The 24485-nt window shown below is 39.5% G+C and overlaps 1 protein-coding gene across 1 annotated transcript; it reads left to right on the top strand.

Moving 5' to 3' along the window:
- The first annotated feature begins 367 nt into the window (after positions 1 to 367).
- LOC121401585 (synaptic vesicular amine transporter-like) lies at positions 368 to 20747 on the top strand. The gene is made up of 15 exons (XM_041587008.1): positions 368 to 468; positions 3676 to 3810; positions 4031 to 4337; positions 4703 to 4761; positions 5823 to 5906; positions 7820 to 7912; positions 8381 to 8470; positions 10491 to 10531; positions 10612 to 10672; positions 12487 to 12582; positions 14372 to 14450; positions 14560 to 14611; positions 17117 to 17300; positions 18256 to 18389; positions 20496 to 20747. The coding sequence occupies exons 2-15, from the start codon at positions 3696 to 3698 to the stop codon at positions 20547 to 20549; spliced, it is 1449 nt and encodes a 482-aa protein (XP_041442942.1). The 5' UTR covers positions 368 to 468; positions 3676 to 3695; the 3' UTR covers positions 20550 to 20747.
- The last annotated feature ends 3738 nt before the right edge of the window (positions 20748 to 24485 follow it).

Here is a 24485-nt window from a genome sequence, read left to right as displayed (position 1 = left end):
GTACGGACTAATAGAGTCTGAACTCCGGTTGGTGGTAACAGTAGCTTTTTAAAAAAATTTGCTCCCCCGCCAGCACTAGGACACTTGCAAGTTGCGGCATTCGCTCATTATGCTCATGCATGTGCCCCAACATGGCTGTTCACAGCTGGAGCTCGCTCCTGGTGGGGGTGTCCTAGCGCTGGCAGGGGGCAATTTTAGCTACTGTTACCTCCATTTGCCCCTTTAGTCATCTAGTTCAGAAGTATGGTAGAGGATTGTTGTGCAAGTCTGGTATCAGAAGGTTTTTAAATAGTTATTAAACTTGCCTCTGAGCACTTTTAATTGTAATTCTTGTTTGTGCATATATTAACGGATGGCAATCAGGTGATTATTCTCTCTGAGCAGCCTTTAGCTGAATGCAATAGGAATCTTCCTTTTCCATTCCATAGCTCAGCAGCCCAGGATGTAGTTCCCGGAGCTTCAGGAAAGGTAACACTATTAATTTTATGTTTATTTTCTGTAAGGCAGAATACAGGGTTGTTAGAAATCTACTTTGGCTTTACGTTATATGGAACCAGTCTCTTGCAAAATACTAATGTTATTCTGTCTTTGGCTTTGATAATTTTATTATTTATTAACATGTATTTATAGAGCAGCAACATATAGTGTGCTGGTTTAGTGAGCAACGGTCAATGTGTATGTATTTAGTTATGATCTGTCTGGGGCCTGGGGTATTGACTGGGGCTCTGTACAAGAATTGCGTCTGCTTAAAGTCACTGCCAAACTGAAAATATGAATTACACACTGCAACTGGGGCTTGGGGGCATTGAGTGTTTCTGAGCAATAATTGCCTGGGTGCAGCAGTAGGATCCAAAACACCATTCAAGTCAATGAAAGAGCAATAAGAGTTTTGATCTACTCTGGATATTTTTGAGGCCTTGTTTAATGTACTATTTGGTGTTATGAGACAAAAATCCATTAGTAGAATATTATCACACTCATGAAATGATTAATTGAAATATCTGACTGTAAGGATTCTGGGGCCAGTCATAGGCTAGCTTGAATGCAGTGTCCAAGTTGAATAGTTATTATACATAGAAGTTACACTGTCTTGGCTCTAGGGCCTGGTAATGTGCTTAATTCAAAGCTAAATTACACTGGGAGCCCCATTATTTTCTGTCGTTGTCTTGTGGTCTGGCTATGATCTGATCATAATAACAATTATTATTATTATTTACTGGTATGGGTAATGGGTCTGGCAGTGTACATGTTGGGATGCAGCAATTCATTTTATTGGTAGACTCTAAGAAGAACACAGTAGATAAACTGTCAGTTCGGCGTTGTGCAGGGAGTGACTCAGGGCCCTATCAATAGTTTATTTTTTTTTGTTGCTAAATTGTAATAATATAGATTATACTGGATATTGCTTATGCTATGGCTCTAATTCTTGAAGACTGGTATCCAGAGGAAGTAGTTGCTTTATTAGGGATATAAAAGCTGATGCTTTTGATCGTGACCTGGAAAATTGGCACTCATCTTGGGAATACACACATTTGCTGCCCTCATTTTGGTTTAATATATTTCTTTTGGCTAGGAGAAGTTTTCTTCTGTGTTTATACCTACTGAAGGATTTTATGACCTGTATTTTTACATGTTTTTGATATTTGATTTTTTTATACAGGCATGTTATTATTCCATGTTCAGGGTTCAGGGTCAGGGTCAGGGTCAGCTCTATTTCCTATTTTAGCTCAATTTTCTTGATTCTTTCTGTAACTTAAAATCTTTTTAAGATGTACAACATTTTCTTTATCAGTAATATCGCTACAATATTCCTACTGACACCAATAAAAAAGCCCTCGGTTACATAGTTAAGTTGGGTTGAAAAAATACCAAAGTCCATCCAGTTCAACCCCTCCAAATGAAACCCAGCACACATACCTATACACATCCACTGAAACTATATATACCAATATCTATATTAGCATTGGCTATCATGCTTGTCCAAGAAATCATCCAAGAAAATCTTAAAGGCATTAACTGAATCAGCCATCACAACATCACCCGGCAGTGCATTCCACAACCTCACTGTCCTGACTGTGAAGAACGACCTATGTTGCTTCAAATGAAAGTTCTTTTCTTCTAGTCTGAAGGGGAGGCCTCTGGTCAGATGATCCATTTTATGGAAAAATAGATCTCCCACTAGCTGTCTATAATGTCCTCTAATGTACTTATACAGTGTAATCATGTCCCCTCGCAAGAGTCTTTTTTCCAGCAAGAAAAACCCCAACCTTGACAGTCTCCCCTCATAATTTAAGTCTTCCCTCCCTCTAACCAATTTAGTTGCACTTAGTCTCTGCACTCTCTCCAGCTCATTTATATCCCTCTTAAGGACTGGAGTCCAAAACTGAACTGCATACTCCAGATGAGGCCTTACCAGGGACCTAAGAGGCAAAATAGTATTTTCATTCCTTGAGTTTATGCCCTTTTTTATGAAAGACAGAACTTTATTTGCTTTAGTGGCCCCAGAATGACACTGCCTGGAATAAGATAACACCCCTAGATCCTTCTCATTTATGGAAACTCCCAACACAGGGACAAGCCAACTAATGAGAACCCATTCATCTGGCGCAAAGGCATATGTCCCTGGGGTGAATGCTGGATCTTTCAAGGAGGAGTAAATTGGAGAATGCTATCTCCATCTGTCATTTGTAGATATATTGTTCAACTCAAGTTCAACAGAAACAAATCAGAATAATTCTTTAAGGCTAAACATATCTCCACAGGTAAACCCATGTCTACACCTCTGGCAGGCAGCGCCGGATTTCACTTTTGGGCGCCCCTAGGCCGCGCGGTCCTAGCGCCCGCCTTCCCAGCGCGCCGGCGAAAAAAAGCCGGCGCAGCTAGTGCAGTTGAATGGCGGCTGGGCGGCATGCCGCCCCTATTTCTTTGCCGCCCTAGGCCCGCGGGCCTGCTGGCAGGTAAAAGATCAAGGGAAAAAAGACCTGAAAAACCGTTGACTCCAATGCATTTTGGGCAAGAAAAAAAAAAACAATTGACTCAAATGCATTTGGCGGAAGAAAAACCCCATTAACTCCAATGTATTCAGAGAAAGGAATAAAAAACTTTTACTGAAATGCATTTGGCACAAGAAAAAATGTCCATTGACTCTTATGAATTTGGTACAAGAAAAAGTAATGGAAAACTACACTGAATTGTAAATTTGCCAGATCAATTTTTTTAGCCAATAGAAACATTGCAGCATTGGCAGTTTTTCATTAATCACTATTTAAGGCCCAATATTTTAAACCACGCTTAAGCAGTAAAAAACTTCCCTGTTTCATTTAACAGAAAAAAATATGCTAAACTGCAGAAAGATTTACAAAATGGCAAAACTTCACCAAACGCTGTAGGATCAATGGGATATTTGTTCTTGAGACAAATGTATTGGAATAAGTGGACATTTTTTCTCAAGAATGTTCTCACTCCTAATGCATTGAACCTTGTGGGTGTTTTTTCCCATGGCAAAGTGCATTGAAGTCAATTTTAGAGCAAATTCATGAACATTTTTGCTACTCACGAAAACGCTCATTTTGCTGCAAATCCATACCAGGAGTTATGGCTAGTGATGTCTTGGTGCTGAAATATTATTAACCCATGTTCAAATGTACATTTATTTTTACTTTAATGCTTCTCCAGAGCCAGCAATCCACGACACCATGGAGCGACGCTCCTTCCGTCAGTGGCTGATGGAGGCACGTGAGTCCCGGACAATGGTTGTTATTGTGGTCACGGTGGCTCTGTTTGTGGACTGCATACTTAACACTGTTATTGGTAGGTCTGTGTAGTTTCTAAATGGACATTTAACAGTTTGCTGTTTCCCAGATGTTGTCCTTCTCTTGTCCTGCTCACCCTCCAGCATAGCATGTGCCCCTTATATGGCCTGATAACTGTTAAATATGTTATAGTAAATCATAAATGTTGAAACCTCAGACATTAGTAAGCTAATTACAGTCATACAAAGGTCATTGACTAATTCTTCTTCCTCTGGCAGCTCCAATACTTCCAACTGTACTTAATGACTCTCTACATGGAAAAGAAAACACATCCGTAACATCCAATTCCTCTGCTGTCTCGGACTACACTTTTTTATTCAACCTTTCTCTCTACAATAACTCAAGTGAAGGAATTTACCAAGAACAAAATGTCAGCAGGACTCAAGGATTTGGAATAGATGGTGAATGCCATGACCAGGAGAAGGACAGTTTACATGGAGAGAACTTGAAAATAGGTCTACTCCTTTCATTTAAGGGCATGGTGCAAATTGTGGCAAACCCCATAGTGGGGAAACTAACAAACAGGTAAGTTAATATGTCTTCACTTAAAATAAATAAATACAATTATCTAAAGCTTCCTTATTTGGAAATATGATTGAAAATGTTTTCTTTAAAGGAGAACCAAACCCTTGCTATTAAAAACTCTTATCCCCATACCCTTCATAGATCCCCCTCCCTGCTCCCCCCCCAGCCTAGGTGGTACTTTTGGTAAATGCCCCAAACTCTTTACTTACCCCTCGGTGCAGATTTAGGCCATTCGAGTTCACGCCTGACATCTTCTCTTCTGTAATCTTTGGGAATAGTGTGACGTAACATTGCATGGACTCTAGTTACCCAAGAGGAAACTAGCTGTTATCTACTCCTTTAAATAACTGATTTATTTCCCGTAGGTTTGGATATGATGCACCATTGTTTGTTGGATTTGCTGTTGTATTCACCTCAACTTTAAGTATGTATAATGTACTCCTCTCGCTATAAGTTCTCTCTCTATCTCCTTATCTCCTTGCTTCACCTGCCTCAGTATGGATTTTATCTCATTAGATTGTTAGGACCTTTGCAAGTATAGCTCAACAATAGCTGGATATCCACAGTTCAGGCATCCTAGATTTAAGGGGCAGATTTATTAAGGTTTGAGTTGTGTTTTTCATAATTAATTTGAGCTTTCAAATTTATTTTTGAGTCAAAAATCGATTTTTCGGGTTATAAAAAAACTCGAATTCCTCTAAATGTATTCTACAACGACCCTGGAAATAGCTTGAATCCGAAAATACAATGTCAAGGTCATGTAGGCGTCAATGACAGAGGTCCAAAAGACTGTATCCAAAAAGAAGAATGTGAGGACCTCCAATACTAAAGAAACTAAATTATTTAAAAAAGTAGAAAATGTATTAGGCCATAAGACCTAACGCGTTTTGTGCCTATTGGGGCACTTACTTATAGCCTATGCCCCAATAGACACGAAACGCGTTAGGTCTTATGTTCTAATACATTTTCTAATTTTTTAAATCATTTAGTTTCTTTATTATTGGAGGTCCTCACATTCTTCTTTTTGGATACAGTGTTTTGGACTTTGCACCTTGGGACCGAGGTGAACTGTGAGTGAATCCTCCTGTTATTTACTTAATAATGTAATTTTTTTGGTTTATTAATTATTTTTGAGTGGTACTATTTACATTTTTTCTTTAATGTGGCAGTAGCACAAACTTTATCTTTATTATGTCAATGACAGAGGTCCCTTGAACCAATTGATGATGTCAATAGCCTTCATGATCTTTGAGGTTTTTTTCAGAGGGTTTTGCCCGAAAATGTTATCAATTCCAACGATTTGAGTTTTTTTTTTTTGACGTAAAACTTGATCAATTCGAGTTTTCGGGCTGTTAGCCCTAAACTTGCTGATTCTAGTTTTCTCCATTCAAGTTTTTTTCTTAAATTAGAAACCATTCAAGTTGTGAATTCATTTGAGCTATAAAAAACTCTAAAATTCATCCTGTGTGTTGGTTTATTTTGTAGTGTACGCTTTTGGCGAAGAGTATGTTTTTCTTTGCGTGGCCAGGGGATTGCAGGGTATTGGATCATCCTTAACCACTGTACCAGGTAATATATATGTAGCCCACCCAAGGGTATGGCTTGATATACTAGCGATATGTCTGTGATGACACCCTTAAATATATACTGGCACAAGCAGCAGTTGAACCCAGATTTATTACACAAGAACTCGGCTAAAATGAATTTAAAGTTAAATGCAGAAAGTAGGAACAGTCAACAATAACAAAATGCAAGGCAATGTAAATTGGTCAAATCTACACTAGCATTTGATTTTAATAACAAATATAAATAAGCATCTAACATCTAATATATAGATGTTTGGGAGCTCCCCCTAAGGTCCTAAAAGACAGCAAAGCTGGTGCCCTTAAACAAAAGTTTACTGCCAGGATTTCTGATCTTTGTATAATAGATTTAAATGCATTCCGTCACTTTAAATGTAGTAAAGTTGGTCACTACTTTACTGTCATAGAATGTTCTTTCAAGAGAGTCTGTCTGTGAGGGAATTAGGGTTGCCGGCCTAGCCAGTAAAATACATGCCAAGGCTGGGGCCGGTATTACAAATTTACAGGCAATGTAGTAGTTATACACTTAAACTTTTTTTCCTTCCCCGATACTCCTGGAGGCTCTGCCCACTTTCACCATCATCCCACATCTCTGACATCACTGACCACACCCTTTGATGCCGCCCGTAGGGTTGCCACCTTTAAGCGCGGTCGAGACCAGGCAGGGGCGGGACTGGGATGCAGTGGGGGCGGGTCATGACATCAGGGGGTGTGGCCATGACACGGCAATTGGCCGATCATCGTGTCAATCATAGGAAAGTTTTGACAGTCCTTCAAAATACTGGTCTGTCCAGGTCAAAGCCGGACAGGTGGCAACCCTAGCTGGCAGGTAAATTTTGCCTGCAAATGTGGCAACCCTAGAGGGAACTATATTGTAGAGTCAATCCCAGTGTTGCTGCTGTTGCACAAATGATATAGTGAATAAAGTACCTCCTATTGTAAAATATATGGATATTATAAGTCACAGAGGATTTCCATGACCATATAAATACATGAGGTCGAAGGCTAAGTGCTTTTATACAGGTCATGGAACTCCGAGGTCATGGAACTCCGAGGTGACTATTATCCTCATATTTTTTACACTGCTGCAGCTCTTAGAATAATAGTAAATATGAATCCACAAACAAGATAATAAGCCTATTTGCAAAGAAAACATGCATGGCTACACATGTATATAGTACTCTTCTGTAATACTCCACCATATATCTCATACAGCAGAAAGAATAAAAATTTATGCCATCTTGTTATTTTTCCACTAGTTTGGTTAGTCGAATCAGATCCTAAATCTTTAAATCTGGGGGTCCTGGTGCGCGTGTAAGGTGCCACGTACCTTGAATGGCCACTTTCCAATCCTCTTACATGAATTTCTTGAAGTTCAGCACCACAAATCTTACTTGAATAAAAATGCCTTTATTTGGAACACTGGCCGGACCTGGATAAACTATCCAGGTCCTGCCAGTGTTCCAAAGAAAGGCATTTTATTCAAGTAAGATTTGTGGTGCTGTACTACAAGAAATTCACTTTTCGACTCGTTCCACACAGGTTACACAGAGCTGTCAGCAACAATTTGTCCATTGACTGAAGTGGTGAAGTGAAGCGGTTGCTCTGCATACAGTCTCTGCTGAATTGAGAGATTGGTTGAAATTGTAGGTCCAGGCATAGTGATTCGGCTGCTGTGAGATGGAGTGTAAACAGCCATGGACTCTCCAAGCTAGTTTTGCCTCTCTTGTGAACCTTTAGTAGGAAAGATTCCTATTTACACTCTATTTATGACATTAAAAAATATTCTATTGCCATTGAAATCCTATTTGTTACCGTACCAAACATTGCAACACAATAATAAAATGTATGACGTCTCTACAATTATTTATATTGTAACTCTAAATACATCTCTGTCAGGTTTGGCTTTGCTAGCAAATATTTACCCAGATGATAATGAAAGAGCAAAAATCATGGCAATAGCTACAAGTGGATTGGCAGTTGGGGCCCTAGGTAAGTACACCGAGAACTTATTTCACTCTGTATTGCTCAGAACTTCAACAATGATGGATTCAAACAGCTATGGCCCCCAAATATTCAGTAGTGCCTTGCAGTTTAATAAGTTCAGAACCTTGAGTTTCACAAGGCATTTCTTTAAAAGATGCACCAGTTTGGAGAACTGTTTGTGGAGTATTTTGTTACTAACTTCTTTCCTCTCTCAGGCGCCCTCTGTAAAAGAGGATGAGGATAAGAAGAGTAAGAAGTATTTGGCACAATGTTCCTTAAACAATAACCAGGGCAGGTTTATTTTTTTAAAGAAAAGAAGCTTAAAGATAACTATATGCACCTGACTGAATGGCACAATTGTGCTGGAAACTTGTGGCCACCATGTAAGGCATCCCATTAGCCTTCCAGTCTTTTATTTATATAGGTACAGTATGTAATAATAATTTCCATTCTCCTGCTGTCTCCCATGTGTAGTTGGTGCTCCCTTTGGATCTATCATGAATGGGTTTCTGGGGAAATCCTCTCCATTCTATGTTATAGCTGCTGTGACTCTGCTGGATGGAGGTAATACATGGGATACATGTTTTTTCAAAGGCACCCGATCAAAATTTTCTGTCCAGTCCGATCGACGAGCCGTCCGATATCCAAGTCTTCCGCCGATATCGACGGCTCTTTTTCCACCATACATGCACAGAATATCGTACGTAAATTTGTTTCATACGATATTATCTGTGCGTCTATGGCCACCTTAAGGGTCATTTTTGCTTATCTGATCTGTTCTGTTGTTATGTATATATACCATGGCCTTGGGTTAAATATCATCCTGTGATTACAGTATTACAGTACTTCCTTGATCTACAGCCAGCTTGAAACATAGGCCAATACCTTACCTTACAATGTATACTTAAAAGCAGATGGTGAGAAAATATCAGTGTTACTTTTATTCATGTTTGGCATGTAAGAAGGATAATAGCCAGTTTTTCCCAACCACCGCACCTCCATATGGCACCTGTACAATTGCACAGACCACATACTCCAAAAGACTGTCTGTCAGCATTTGTCTGTTGTTGGATGCTGGGTGGTGTAGTTGATCAGTAGTTGAAGAAAAACAAACTGGGAAACTTTGGTTGTAAAATTCCAAACATTTCCCAATAATGGGCCAGATTTGATTCAGTAAGAAAAAGTTATTTCATGGCCTATCACGTGAAAAGCCATGGACGAGATTCAATTGATCGAGGAAAAAATTTTCACCTAATTCAATTCTATTTTTTTCCCCAAAGGCTTCAATTGAGTTTTCATGTGTTAAACCGTGAGATAAGTTTTTCTGAACTGAATTTCATCTCAAATTGAATGTCATACATGAGTTTTCATATGATAAACCTTTTTCTCACTGAATTGAATCTGGCCCAATATTCGCCACCCTAGGGTAGAAGGCCTCCAAGGAATAAACACTAACAAGTACTTGTTTAAAAAAAAGTGTGAACAATAAAAGCCAATTGGTACTTGAAGGTGTAACGGTCGGCACCCAACACCAGAACAAATGCCAAGCACCCTGGTCTTGGCTCGTGCTTCACCTGTAGTGTGAACGCCTTTGGCCTCGGCAGGAGCCCTCAGCTACTTGGATGCCACCAGGACTTAAACGAGACGTGAAAGGCAATAGGTTCTGGATAGGCAGAGGGGCACGACTGTAAAGCAAAGTCTTTGGGCAGAAGGTCATAGTACAAGGCAAAAGAGTAGTCAGATCAGGTCGGGTTGAGGCAGGCAGAGAATAAACATAGTCAGGCAGGCAAGAGTCAAACCAGGAAGTCAATCAGAGGGTTAAGCAGAAGAGGTAGTCGGTATTCAGGCAAGGGTCAGGATCCAGAGGTCAGAATAGTCAAAAGCCAGGCAGGGGTCACAACAGGAATCAAACAGGTTCAAAACAGGATTAACAAAAGCTCAGGAAGCACCAGGAACAAACTCCTATCACGGCAAGGTCCCACAGCCCTAATGGGCTTTAAATAGTATTTGAATTTCGCGCCATTGTGCGCTGACGTCATTACGTCAGTGCGCCTGTGCCTTTAAGATGCCGGCGCCCTAAGATGCCGGCGCCTGTGGCCTAATGGAGGCCGCTCGTTGCGGTGGGCGTCCCTGCCGTCCCCCCACTAGACCACCAGGTACGTTCCTTACAGAAGGTCAAAAAGAAACTGAGGAACAGACAGAAATCAATAAAAGTACAATTGTGATGTATCATGTGGTTAAGCATAATTAGAATTCAAGAGTCAGGCACAAATCAAGGTTGTCAGCAATCAGAATAGTCAGGGACAGAGTAGAAGTCACTAACCAATGATATAGTGAAAGAAATATAATTGAGCACTAAACCTATGCTTCTGGCATCCTTTTATTTTGAGTTTGTCATAGTGATGTCATAATATAGTGTCTGCATTGGTACGATGACAAGATGTCCAAGCAAGAGCATCAATATCACTAAGTCAAGCTACTGGGACTGACATTTTTCCTATCTCCTGCTTGAAAATTGCAGTTCTTTGAGTCTAAAAATGGGCAATAACAACAATAACATACTCATTTTCAACTTTGTCTTTAGCCCTCCGGCTGTGTATACTTAAACCAAAGTTTTCCCCAGGAGTAAGTACCTGTCTACTTAATAGCTATTATTGAATAGAGAAGATCGGGTCCTTGTAATACTTTTTTTTTCTTCCCCACAGAGTATCCCTGCAACACCTTATCGGACTCTACTTGCGGATCCTTACATTTTGGTGACTGTTGGTAATGCCATTTAAAGGATTTAGCCTTCTGTTTTCTGTGATATGTTCGATGATATCACTTAGGGGGTTATTTATCAAAGTCCAAATTTATTTCAATATTTTCTGAAAAAAACTCCGACCCAATCCACATGGGTTTTTTGGTCTTATTTATTAATACACTTTCCCAAAAAATTTTGTTTGCATGAAAAAAATCAGATTTTCATGATTTTTTCGGATTTTTCATCCGAGCTTCACGTTTTTTGTTGGATTTTTCACCCGGAAACTCAGAATTTTGCCCGAAAACTCTGAAAACTTTGGGGTATTGGCAAAAACCTAGCGCACATCAAAAAATCATTGGGACTTCTCCCATTGACCTATATGCAACCTCGAAAGGTCTGAGATGCCGGATTTTCAGATTCTGACTTTTTCCATCCTCGGGGTTTAATAATTTCTGAAAAATTCATGATTTTTTTAAAAGTCCGATTTTATTAAAAAATCACAACTTTTTCGTGATTTTTGTCCGATGGTCTAAAAACTCCAAAACACGGGCATCTAAAAGCTCTTGAGGTCCTGTATAAGTCAATGGGGAAGGTCCCTGTGTTTGAGCTGATGTCTGTACCGATATCCGATGATTTCAGGGATTAGGAGGAAAAAGCTCCAAAAAAATCACAGTTTTTGCGGAAGACTCCGAACAATTCTGAGTTTTTGGGGTTTTGCCTGACTGTATTTTTTTGGGCTTTTTCCTTCATAAATAAGGTCCATTCGGGAATTCGGAGTTGCTCGAAGTTGGATATTAGAAATACTGAGATAAATTAGGACCTTGATAAATAACCCCCAAATATACATAAAGGTTTGTGGTATAGCAAAGGGTGAGCAGTCTAACAAGAATTTGTGAAGGATTAGTCTCATCACCACTCAAGGTCAAGTCCTTGGTCCTTAAACCTGTCTCTTTTGTTAACAAACACCAAGCTAACACTTCTTGGCAGAGCCATTTGCTGGTCTTGCTAAACTAATCTAACTCACAACTCCTATAGCTGTGACAGAAGTTAATCCTATCCACTGCCTTTATCACATTTATGAAGTCCATGTTCTAAGGTTGCTGCTCTTGTATAGCTCCACAGCTTACAGTCCAGGCTCCCAGTGTGGAAACCAAAAAGGAAAAGCCATAACCTATGGAAATGAGCTGGTCACAAGATCCTCCAGTTAGGGAAACATCCTTCTCATGGGGCGTAGGTAACCAAATATGGACTTCTTGCACAATAAATTGGTTTTCAGGGTTTTTCAAGGAGTTCCAAAGGAAAGACACTGGAAAAGTGGAAAGAACTGAAGCCTTAATACACATTAAAAATATACCATGAACCCATAAATGAAAATGTTGTTATAATACAGGTATGGGACGTGTTATCCAGAACGCTTGGGACCATAGGTTTTCGAGATAATAGATCTTTCTGTAATTTGGATCGTGATACCTTAAGTCTACAGAAAATCATACAAACATTAAATAAACCCAATAGTTTTGCTTCCAATAAGGATTAATTATATCTTAGTTGGGATCAAGTACAAGGTACTGTTTTATTATTACAGAAATAATTTAAAGAACTGTGGATCATTTGGACAAAATGGAGTCTATTTGAGACTGCCTTTCTGTAATTCGGAGCTTTCTGGATAATGGGTTTCTGGATAACGGATCCCATACCTATACTACTTAATTATACAGTCCCTTGATTCCAGGTTTTTTACAGTTTATTGTAGTCTGTATAAAAAAGACATGAGTGTTAAAACAGCTTTAATCTGTGCCATGAGCCTATGTAAGATGTACTTTGTTTTTCTCTTTAGTGGGATACTTCCTCACTAAATTAAGTTCTAGCTTACTGCAAACAATTTTGCCTTTAAGGATGTTGGAACACATGTGTGCCCCCAGCTATCAGCTTGGTGAGTTGCTTATTTAAAAAAGATATTCTACTAAATAATTAAAATATTTTTCTAGCTTATTTGGACTATTTAAAGATTGTATTCATAGGCTGCAAATACAAATAATAATTTAGTTGAGTGTAATTCCATAGGTCATGATTGCAAACCCTATTTAAGATGGATGAATTTCAGATTGGCAGCTAGGTATTTACTCTTAAAATTTGATCAAGTACATTATCTAATAAGATCACTCACCAAAGTAATACCTTTAAAGGAGAACATTTTTTAAGAACATCTAACATTCCAATTGGCACCTTGAATGTCCACCTCTTCTATTTAGTGTCTATTAATTTCCTCCAAGTGATGATAATCTGGGGTTTTCACCCATCCAACATTGTGAAAACAAAACAGAAATCCACCCAATTGTGTCTAAGTGATGCAGTAACCTTACCCCCTACCCCCTGACTTCATGTCTTTCACCCCCAATGTCACTGCCCGCTGTTGACTTCATCAGTTCCCCAATTTGCCCAGATTTAACCACTGGCAAAAGTGGGACCCCTGGTATAATAGGCAGGTTTGATGCTCATTCACATTCAACTCCTACCAGGTGTGTAAAAGACAATTTCTATGCCGTATAGAATCCCTATATATCTAGATGTGTCTTCCATTGTCTGAACAAAATGTCTGGGCAAAAAAAGAATTGCTTATGCTCACACAACTCATGTCTTGTACTTAAGCAAACACAATCCCTTTAAATGCAACTCAAGCCTTTTTATGTTTTAATAGTCCCCACTGAAGGAAGGGGGGGAGAGGCAAGAGATGTTGCCCACAATAATGATACTGCCATATTGAAATGTTAGCCAGTGTTCATCATCACAAGCCATGTGGTTTTTTAAAAACTGTAACTGGGTGTTATAAAATACATTAAAGGTATACATTTGTGGAGTGGCATTATTACACACTGTATTTGGTATCCCAATCACAAAATCTATAGTAAGCAAACAATGTATTAGCTTACTGCCTTTGCAGTAAGACCCAACCATGCACTCCTTTGACTGGGGAGTGTAGGATCGGGTCTGGATCAGGGGAGGGAGGGTAGCAAGGCAGTGACGGGGGAATGCAAGATCGGGAAAGTGAGGGCAGTGAGGGGGTGACAGGGGGGAATGCAGGATCAGGTCTGGATCGGAGGAGCGATGGGGGAGTGCAGGATCAGGTCTGGATCAGGGGAGGGATGGTAGCGAGGCAGTCACTGGGGAATGCAAGATTGGGAGAGGGAGGGCAGTGAGGGGGTGACAAGGGGGTATGCAGGATCGGGTCTGGATCGGGGAGGGAGGGTAGCGAGGCAGTGACGGGGGAATGCTGGATCAGGTGTGGATCGGGGGAGTGATGAGGGAGTGCAGGATCGGGTCTGGATTGGGGAATCGACTGGAGAGTGCAGGATCGGGTCTGGATCAGGGTAGGGAGGGCAGAGAGGGAGCAACGGGGGAGTGTAGGATTGGGTCTGGATCGGGGGATGGTAGCGGGGGAGTGATCATGTCTGGGTCATCAGGGCCTACCAGGTTTTTTCCCGGTGGCCCGGTGCCCCACTCTGACCCTGAATACAGTCAGTGTTGTCTGTTGAAGAGGAAAAGCATAGGTATGACATCTTGCAAAATGTATGGTTCAATACTATCTACTCCATAAATCTTGATGCAATAAATTACTCTTACTTGCCCTTTTTAAGCCGCCATAGTGCTAGGTTATGAAACAGATTATGTGTTACTTTACATTTTTAATTTCCGATTTGTTTCCATACAAATTCACTCTTTAGGTCTGGCATTTGTTCCAGCTATGCTCACCTGCATTTTGACTCTCAATGGATTTGCGATTCTGTCTTTAAAATGGGGGAGGTGAGTGAAAAGAAAAACATTAAGAGTGGGCTTCTGTGAAGGAAGAGTGCAAATATAAGGGTTGGTGGATATTAAAGACTATAAGTGACCTTCTTCTTTCACACCCCAGGTGGCTTTGCCTTATGCTTGGACTTATTTTTCAAGGGATCGGGGTTATATGTGTGAGTATTGGTGCTCATTATTGTGTGTGTTCTGTGCTGAGGAATGTAATTGTCTTGTGCTCCCTATGGCCTGTTGTTTATTAGACTATTATCTGGAATGATAATTACAAAATATTCAGTCTGTTTAATCTTTCCCTATTCAGCAGTCAGAGTCATATTTAGATAGACAGGTTAAATACATTGGTGTATGACACAAAGCTGGATATAGATAGAGGGGCAAATTCACTAACCAGGGAACATTTGTCAGCGTTGGCTTCATGCACAGCGCAACACTTCGCCAGGTGTAAATTCGCCTGGACAACGCTAATTCACGAAGATCCGAAGTTGCACACAGGGTACCAAATGCTGGCGAAATTACACCAGCGAAATTATGCTCAGCAGTTCGAAGTTACGCTAGCGTTGGCTAATTACCATACGGCGTGCAGTTAAAGTACAATGGCCGTATATGCTGCAGCAAATACATTACACTACACAAGACCAGGAAACCTTAATACAATTATATAAAGTTGTTATATTGCCCTACACATGTGCCCACAGTATAGTTTAGGTGCCATATGTTAGCAAATGTAGGGGGGAAGGAGGGTACCCCAAAAACAATGTACCATCTTTTTCAGTCTATCACCCTTTAAATAGGAAAAACGCCAGTGTTTTTTGGGACTTAGGAGTTCCTCAAAAAAAAGTTGAAAATTTTTCTATCTACTCTATTGCACTTTGCCTGGTCTGAGGTGGCGAAGGCAAGTCTGGCGATAGAGGTAACAGTCATTAAAAAAACGTAGTGAATTTGCATAGTAATGTTCTTTCGCCAGACCGAAAATTCGCCTGGCGTTAGAGTGCGAAGTTGCGCCAGAGTCTATCTCCTTGCCGAAATTACGCCAGCGAATTTACGCCAGCTACCATTAGTAAATCGGCAAAGTGCCGAAATGACGCCACTTCGCCCTTTAGTAATTTCCCCCAGAGGGGGGTTAGTGAAGAGTAACTTGAATATTTTGGTATTGATAAAGAATTTAGAATTTATTATATTTAGAAAGTTTCTTATTTCTATGAGCTGAAGTGTTACATGTGCATTTCAGTAATATAATGAGTTTTTCTCATTTTATAGCTAAAATTAACAATAAGAACTTCTTCTAAGCAAACAAAAAATGCCAGCATTAGCAAAATCTTTATGAAATGTCAGGACACCATGGCAATAATATATATCAATGATGCCCAACCAGTGGCTCGTTAACAATATGTTACTCACCAACCCCTTGAATATTGAGTGGCCTCAAAGCAGGGGCTTATTTGAATTCCAGGCTTGGAGGCAAGTTTTAGTTGTATAAAAACCAGGTGTACTGCCAAACAGAACCTCCTATAGGCTGCCAGTCCACATAGGTGCCCTTATTTGGCGTCCCCAGGAACGTTTTTTTTTAAACTTGTTTTTATTAAAGATTTGCACATAATTTATGCGTTCAAAACTAGACAGTAAGATTCTGCATTGTTGCATTTTAGTTATGTGTCTAGTTTCTTAACAAAATTAACAAAATTAACTAAGTTAACAATACAAACTATCAGCTGAAATGACAATTGACAGTTAGGACCTTATATAGGGTTCTATGGATAAGAGGTTAACAACCTGTTAGTAAGGTGGCTCTCGGGGGGCATAGCTCAGTTGTTGTCGGTCTTGTAGCTGGTCTCTGAAGTGTTGGGACTCCAGGAACTTTTTTAACGATTGTGTTGCTCCCCAACATTTGAATGTAGCTCAGGTTGGGGATCCCTGATTTTTCCTTTCTCTATAGACAATTTTTTTTAAAAAAAATTTGTTAATAAGTGATTATTTATGTGCAACCTTTCTGAGAACTAGTCATACCCACAACATTTTTATAGACATTTTTTACACCAAAATATCTACAATTTGGCGACCGACACTTTAAGAACTGTGTATTTACCAACCCTTTTGTGATTCCCTTCCTTATAGAAGTGGTTGTCAGACTTTTTGAGTTCAAGTCCCGTTGGAGGTACAACCTTTGGTCACTTCCCCCATACCTCATAAGAAGGTTACAGAGAAAAGAAACCACTGATGTCTCAGCCAAGTTCCGATAATACAGTATATGCGACAGCAAATGAATGTTCATTAAAAATCTTAATTAACTGACATTTCACCTGGCCCTTCAGGTAAAGCTAGGAGAGCAAACTGGCATTATCACCAAATCTCACCCTCAAGGGCCTTTAGTCTGAGCAGTTCCCTTGCCATTGATATGGGTCCCCCTTGGGGTGGCTGCCACACAATTTGGGAGCACTGCTCTAAAGTATATACAGATTGGGCAGATTTTGTTTTGATATTCCATAACTCTGCTGGAATAAACACATGACAACATGCCCCACAACATTCATCATAATGGAAAAAAGTGTTATATTGACCCACTTAAACGTAGTAACATTGCAGGACTTTATCATCCATTTAATCCAAATGCCTAAAACTTAAAGTATGTACTATGTATAAATGCTAACCTTTCTTTTTTGTCTTAGTTTCCTTTAGCTAAAAATATCTTTGGACTCATTGGACCTTCCATTGTACTTGGCATTGGCTTTTCCTTAGTGGGGGCATCAGTAGTACCAATGATGGCGTTTCTCATTGATCTGCGTCACACATCAGTCTATGGTGGGATATACGCCATAATGGATTCAGCTTTGTGTCTTGCATTTGCTATAGGTGAGGAATCATCCATAGCATCATGTGTTAAAGCAAACATCTGATTGTAATAATCACTTCATCATCTAAAGAAAAAACTATCGGTCTTTATTTATGAATGCAGGAGTATACACAATGCCCAAAAATGCATTTGAGATAACGTACTACAGGTATGGGACTTGTTATTCAGAATGCTCGGGTCCTGGGGTTTTCTGGATAATAGATCTTTGTAGACCTTAAGTCTACTAGAAAATCATGTAAACATTATATTAACCCAGCAGACTGGTTTAGCCTCCAATAAGGATTAATTATATCTTAGTTGGGTTCAAGTTCTAGGTAATATTTTATTATTACAGAAAAAAAGGACATTTTTAAAAATTCGGATCATATTGATAAAATGTCTATGTGAGATGGCCTGTAAAGAGAGTATGGTCTGTAAAGAGAAAGTATACAAGGAAGCCAAGCCAATAAGTGTACATACATGATTATGGGGGTTATTTATCAATGGTCTAGTTCTTTTTCCTCGAATAAATTCAAAACTTGAATGTTTGCTTATTTATGGAAAAATCCAAATGTAAAAAACTTGAATCAATGCAATCTGAGTGAAAAACTCGAATACAAATTGATGGAGCTATCGTCGAAAAAAAATCAAATAGCTCGAATTGATTGAAGGCTACAAACTTCAGATGGTTCGAAGGACCTCTGCCATTGACTTCTACATGACCTCAATGGGTTTTAGCTGTAGTATTTTTGGATTTGGCTTTTTTTTGGAGCTTTGGGCATAATAAATATTGAAAAATTCAAGTTTTTTTTATTTTGAAAAAGTAGAAGTTTTACTGAAACTACTCTTGAAACTACTCTTGAAAAAATTTTTCAGCAAAAACACAACCTGACCTTTAATAAATAACCCCCTATATATTGAGTATTACATTTTATTCAAGAGCCAGTTAACTTGCCTGTTTGTTTTTGTCTTTAGGTCCATTATTTGGTGGAGCCATTGCAAGTGCCATCGGATTCACCTGGGTAATGGTCATATTATGTGTGTTACAAATTACTTATGCCCCTCTCCTCATTCTGCTACGTAATGTCCCTGGAAAAGATGAGAAAAAGGTGAGAAAACTCTGTTTCCTTCTGTATTTAAATGTATTCAATGTTACAATGTTTTAGCTAAACTGTGGTCAACATCCACTTGCTCTTAGTGAACAAGGCCACAAATAAGCTGCAAGGTAAAATGCAGTAGAGCCCACATTTTTGTTTTTTGGGGGACCAGGGAAAAATAGTATAAAATCCGGGAAAATGTAAAATCACGGAAATGTGTTAAGGCAACTTATTCTTTAAGTGCTCAAAGGTATATAAGCACAAGAGTCTGTTTTACTTTGAAATACAACACATACTGTGTTATTGACAAGTTTTAGGCAGTTCAGCATTAAATACACTATGGGGGGGCATGTGCAAGGCCAGTGTTGGACTGGGATGCCAGGGGCCCACCAGAAAACCTTAGACAGTGGGCCCACCAGAAAGACTTAGAAACTTAGGGGCAAATTTACTAAAGGGCGAAAATTCACCAGCATGACGTCATTTCGGCACTTCGCCGATTTACTAATGGTAGCTGGCATAATTTTGCTGGAGTAATTTCGCCAAGGAGATAGACCCTGGCGCAACTTCGCACTCTAACGCTAGGCGAATTTTCGGTCTGGCGAAAGAGCGTTACTATGCAAATTCACTATATTTTTGATTTTACTGACCGTTACCTCTTTCGCCAGGCTTGCCTTCGCCACCTCAGACCAGGTGAAGTGCAACAGAGTAGATAGGAATTCCTCCTTACCCCCTACATTTGCTAACATATGGCACCTAAACTAAACTGTGGGCACATGTGTAGGGCATTATAACAACTTTATATAATTTTATTAAGGTTCCCTGGCCTTGTGTAATGTAATGTATTTGCTGCAGAATATACGTCCATTGTACTTTAACCGCACGCCGTATGGTAATTAGCCAACGCTAGAGTAACTTCGAACTGCTCAGCGTAATTTTGCCAGCGTTCAGTACCCTGTGCGCAACTTCGGATCTTCGTGAATTAGCGTTGTCCAGGCGAATTTACGCCTGGCGAAGTGTTCGCTGGCGAATTTTCGCCGGTTAGTGAATTTGCCCCTTTAGACCGTAGGCCCACCGGAAAACCTTAGACAGTGGGCCCACTTTCCAAACTATTATTCCTCCTCTCCTCTCTCAACCTCTTTATTCTTCTAGTCTTTTATATCTACTTATTATATTTTTCCATTATTAAGCATTTCCCCATAAAGGAATAGGTAAGGATCATGAAATATGCTAAATGGTTAGAAGCAAGATGCCCACTGACACCTGGGCCCATCGGGAGTTTTCCTGGTGACCCAGTGGGCCAGTCCGACACTGTGCAAGGCCTCTCTGCCCTCTGTCACATGCCCAACCTAAAGCTTTAAGTGATTGGTGCATCGCTATATTATCCACTCCCAATTGTTGCTATCAAAAGAACTGTCCCTAAGCTTTCTAGGACCAACACATTTCCATTCCAGTGTCTTTTGGACCTTCTCTGATCACAAGCGATGTTTTTCTTTTCAGCCTTGACAAAGCATTAGGCCTATCAATAAGGCATCATAGGAACAGGGTCAGGCCAAACAGGCTTTGGTCAATGGGTTTTATCTCCCTTCCAGTACAATTCCTCATACCCTACTGTGCTATTGTTGCTATCATCTGTTTAACTAAACCTGGTAATAATCTTGGGGTCTGGCTTTTAATTATTTACTGCTATTTTCTGTGTTCACCTGTGGAGGTTTCATTCTTGTTGGCATTTTCTGCAACGTGGTTGGATGTATCACCCTCCCCTTTTGGAGGTATTAGCTTGCTACTTCCCACTCAATGCTGACGTGGAGGTGTTGAGGGAAAGGGAAAACTGTATCATACTTACAGATTTTCCGTACCTGGTCAGCTCCATGTAAGATCTTCCCATTTCTTCTCTGGTATGTTTCTAGAAGTTTTCCACTATGATGATGGAAATGGTTTGAGTTGGTCTTTTGAAGCTTTGGCACGGTCCTTTTGGTGGTAGCAGGAGGGTTGGTAACATGGTGTAGTCCAGGGAATGAAAATCATGGTAATTAGGCCACACAGTTGTCCTATTTCTGTCTAAGAGACAAGTAACTAAACACCTTCAGTTATATAACTTAAATAAAATTTTTCTTTAAGTCTATTTTAAACCATGAAGAAATGCCAGAGGAGACCAAGCCTGATGACCACTAGACCCACAACTTACTGGACCTAGTTTATACTTCTACCTCTGAGAGACACATCAGGATGCAACATCAAATATTTGCATTTATAACATTAAATCACCTGGTTACCTACAGTATGTTCCACTGATAAATATGTTAACCATAAAACTGTTGTATGTGATGCATACTATTATGATTTAAATAAAGTTTTGAATGCTAAACTGTTCCTATGTGTAGTGCTGGATGATTTCTGCAAAATAACGTTGCAGGACAGTTCTCCCAGCAGCTCTTCAGTTTGCAATTTCAGCAATATGGTTGCTAGGGTCCAACTTACCCTAGCAACCATGCATTGATTTGAATAGGATACTGGAATATGAATAGAAGAGGCCTGGACAGAAAGACGAATAATAAAAAGTAACAATAACAATACATGTGTAGCCTTACGGAGCACTTGTTTTTAGATGGAGTCAGTGACTCCCATTTGAAAGCTGGAAAGAGTCAGTAGAAGAAGGCAAATAATTAGTGATGGGCGAATTTGCGCTGTTTCGCTGGAAAATTCGCGAAACGCCACCGGCGTCTTGTTTTTGACGCCGGCACCCGTTTTTGACGCCGGCGACCGTTTTTTTTGACGCCGGCGTCCGTTTTTCAGGCGAATTTTCGCGGGCGTTTCGCAAATTTTTTCGCTGGCGACGAATCGCGCAAATTCGCGCCTGCCGAATAAATTCGCCCATCACTACAAATAATTCAAAAACTAAACTTCAAAAACTATAAAAAAAAGACAAAATGAAGGCCAATTGAAAAGTTGCTTAGATTAGAATAAGCCATTCTATAACATACTAAAAATGAACTTAAAGGTGATGCATCCCTTGAAAGCGTTCAGCTCCAGTTGCAGGAACAAAGAACAGGGAGCAAGATTTACACAGATCAGCTGAGATTCTCATTGGAGGATTTTTTTTTCTTCATTTTAATACTGTGGCAATTGGCTGTGGCAATTTGGGTAAAAGTGTTGGAAAAGTTTTAGTTTTTTGCAATTTGCTTTAAGAATACAACACGTTGCTGAATGCCTCAACCTTCATTATATGTTACATTATTCTGGTATTTGTCGTTCGGCAAAATTTGGGTTAAGCAGTGCAGAGCAGCAGGGTATACAACCCCTTTAATAAAGGATCCAGTGCCTTATACATAAATGCAATTCTCGTGGCGGTTTTGCGAATCACGGAATTCGCTGCAAATTCCTGCCTGGCGAATAAATTCGCCCATCACTAATTAAAATACACTACACCTGATAAATATACTGTAGTACTATCATCTACAACAGTGCTGTACAACTTCTGTGGCAATGAGAGTTTTTCTGGCCTACGTGGTGGAGGGCCGACAATGGAAGCCAGTGTTGACAACTCCATGTTTTAAACCACACCCACTTTAAACCACACCCATGTTACCTCAAGAAGTTTTAAGACCATGTCCACATTAATGGTAGTGACACAAAAAAAAGCAAATGGTTGGTGCTCCCTTCAGGGAAATCACTCATATGTAAAAAAATATCATATATTAAAACATACCCTTAAATCCTTATGCCTCCTCCTCCCCTGTGGATAAAACAGCACCCCCAGCACATGATTAAAGACCTTAGAGCCCCCTAACAACCCCCAGAACTAACCCTACCAGGCTCACGTCCCACAGGTGGAGTATGGCACATACAGGGAGCATAGGGCAGGTTCTCTATTTATATTTACAAGACAAAGTGGACTGTTGCTGATCTAGAGAGAATACTGGTAAACAAGATGATCACCCAGTGAATCTGACTCTTTATATACATCCAAGTAAACATGGGTAGCTCGGTTGCAACTAGTTCTTCTAGTTGAATCTCCTATAAATTATGTTGGCACAGTCTTTTTCTTTTTTTTTTGTGACTTATAGTTTTATTGAAATTTTTCATCAGAAAACAAAAAAAAAGAGCATTCAAAAAAAAAACAAAAAGAAGAAAATGAGTGGGTTCAGTAGTATACAAAAAACATACGAAAAGACATATGAAATACATACATACATATGTATATATAAGCGTGCCAGTCGGTGTTTACATATGAGGTACAAAAGGGTAGCCAACATAACGGGTTGATGGACCAAAATGAAGAAGCAGACCAGTTAAGAAAATGTACAGAACAGGGCTGGGGATATAGACCAGGACTCCCTCGCCTGGTTTGGTTTTTAGTAAAGAACAATTGACCCTACAACTAATTTACATTCCGCAGGTCCCATAGAGACCATATTTCCAGGAATTGTGCCATGGTCTTTCGAATGTAAGCAATCCTAGATTCGAAGTTCCTATTAGATTCCACTCCAGTAAGCACTTCAGCCAGGGTAGGTGGGTGAAACATCTTCCATTTCGCTGCAATTGCCTGACGAGCTGCCGTCAATATGTGGTTAACTAATTCCTGAACTTTCCGTCATATGTTGGGCACAGTCTGTTTCTTATTACAGTGTGTATTAACTTAAACATCTTGTGCCTCACACAACCATACATTTTAGCTCTACTCCAGCAAAACTTATGGGTACAAGAAAGGTTCCAAGGTGCAATCACAGTGATATACTGTATTAATAGGAATTTTTTCAATAATGGCTCATGGTAATACTCTGATTAAACCCATTAGCTCATCGCAATACTTTGATAAAGAACTGTATAAAATATAACACAGAGAACTGTTCTACTGTTGAACCCAATGTCGTATGTTGAGCCCAATATAGTGTTAAAAGACTTATAATATAATGACTTATAATTGTGTATAACAAAGCTCTGTATCATAGTATACAAGGCAGCCTTATAATCCATAATCCTGTATAATGAAGCGTTGTGCAAGAGAAATCATGGGAAGGAATCAACTCGATGACCTAATACTTGTTCATTATTCTCATATTTATTATTTCTTATGATTTCTGAAGCCCTTATCAGACTCTTCTTTATTATAGATAGGGGCACAATATGCTATTCAGATACCAGCTAGCTAAGATAAGATCTCTGCTTCGGATGTGCTTGTTGGGAGTCTGGCCAGATCCTGATGAGCGCATGAGAAGCAAGATCTGTTATTAACCAAACCATTATATGAATAATATGAGCTATTGATTAAACTACTATATGAGCTCAATGTTTGCTAAGCCTATATAAACTGGGGGTCTACATTCGTTCAGTTGAGATCTCACTTGTGGGGTTGACGCGTGCCGCCCCAGGACCTTCCGTGCTCCGTTTGAGGGATTCAATCTGCTGACTGTTCCGAGATCTCCCAGTCTTAGTTGTCTGCTTCACTCTTTTACTCATTCAGTAATGTATATCTTCTTCATTCTATGTATGTAATAAACCTTTGCTTATACTAGCTGGTGTGTTTGACTCATAGAACCTCAATTAAAACATATACATTTGTCTCAGGGCTCCTCTTCCTCTCAAAGCTTTTTCATGATTTCTAGCTCAACTGATGCAGAAATCAAGTCATAGAAAATATAATTCTTTTGTCTGCAAGGAATCTGTGTTTTGTACATCTATCTATCTATCTATCTATCTATCTATCTATCTATCTATCTATCCATCTATCTATCTATCTATCTATCTATCTATCTATCTATCTATCTATCTATCATCTACCTATCTATCTATCTATCTATCTATCTATCTATCTATCTATCTATCTATCTATCTATCTATCCATCCATCCATCTATCTATCTATCTATCTATCTATCTATCTATCTATCTATCTATCTATCATCTACCTATCTATCTATCTATCTATCATCTACCTATCTATCTATCTATCTATCTATCTATCTATCTATCTATCTATCTATCTATCTATCTATCTATCTATCTATCTATCTATCATCTATCTATCTATCTATCTATCTATCTCATGTCCTCTTTCTTCAGTATGTGTATTTACCAGCATGGCCAAACCTTAAATAGAAAAATAAATATA

Source organism: Xenopus laevis, chromosome 3L, assembly GCF_017654675.1.
Source record: "Xenopus laevis strain J_2021 chromosome 3L, Xenopus_laevis_v10.1, whole genome shotgun sequence".
In the NCBI taxonomy this organism is placed as follows: Eukaryota; Metazoa; Chordata; class Amphibia; order Anura; family Pipidae; genus Xenopus; species Xenopus laevis.
The sequence above is the reverse complement of the archived record's forward strand: the minus strand, read 5'-3'. Positions and strand labels throughout refer to the sequence as shown.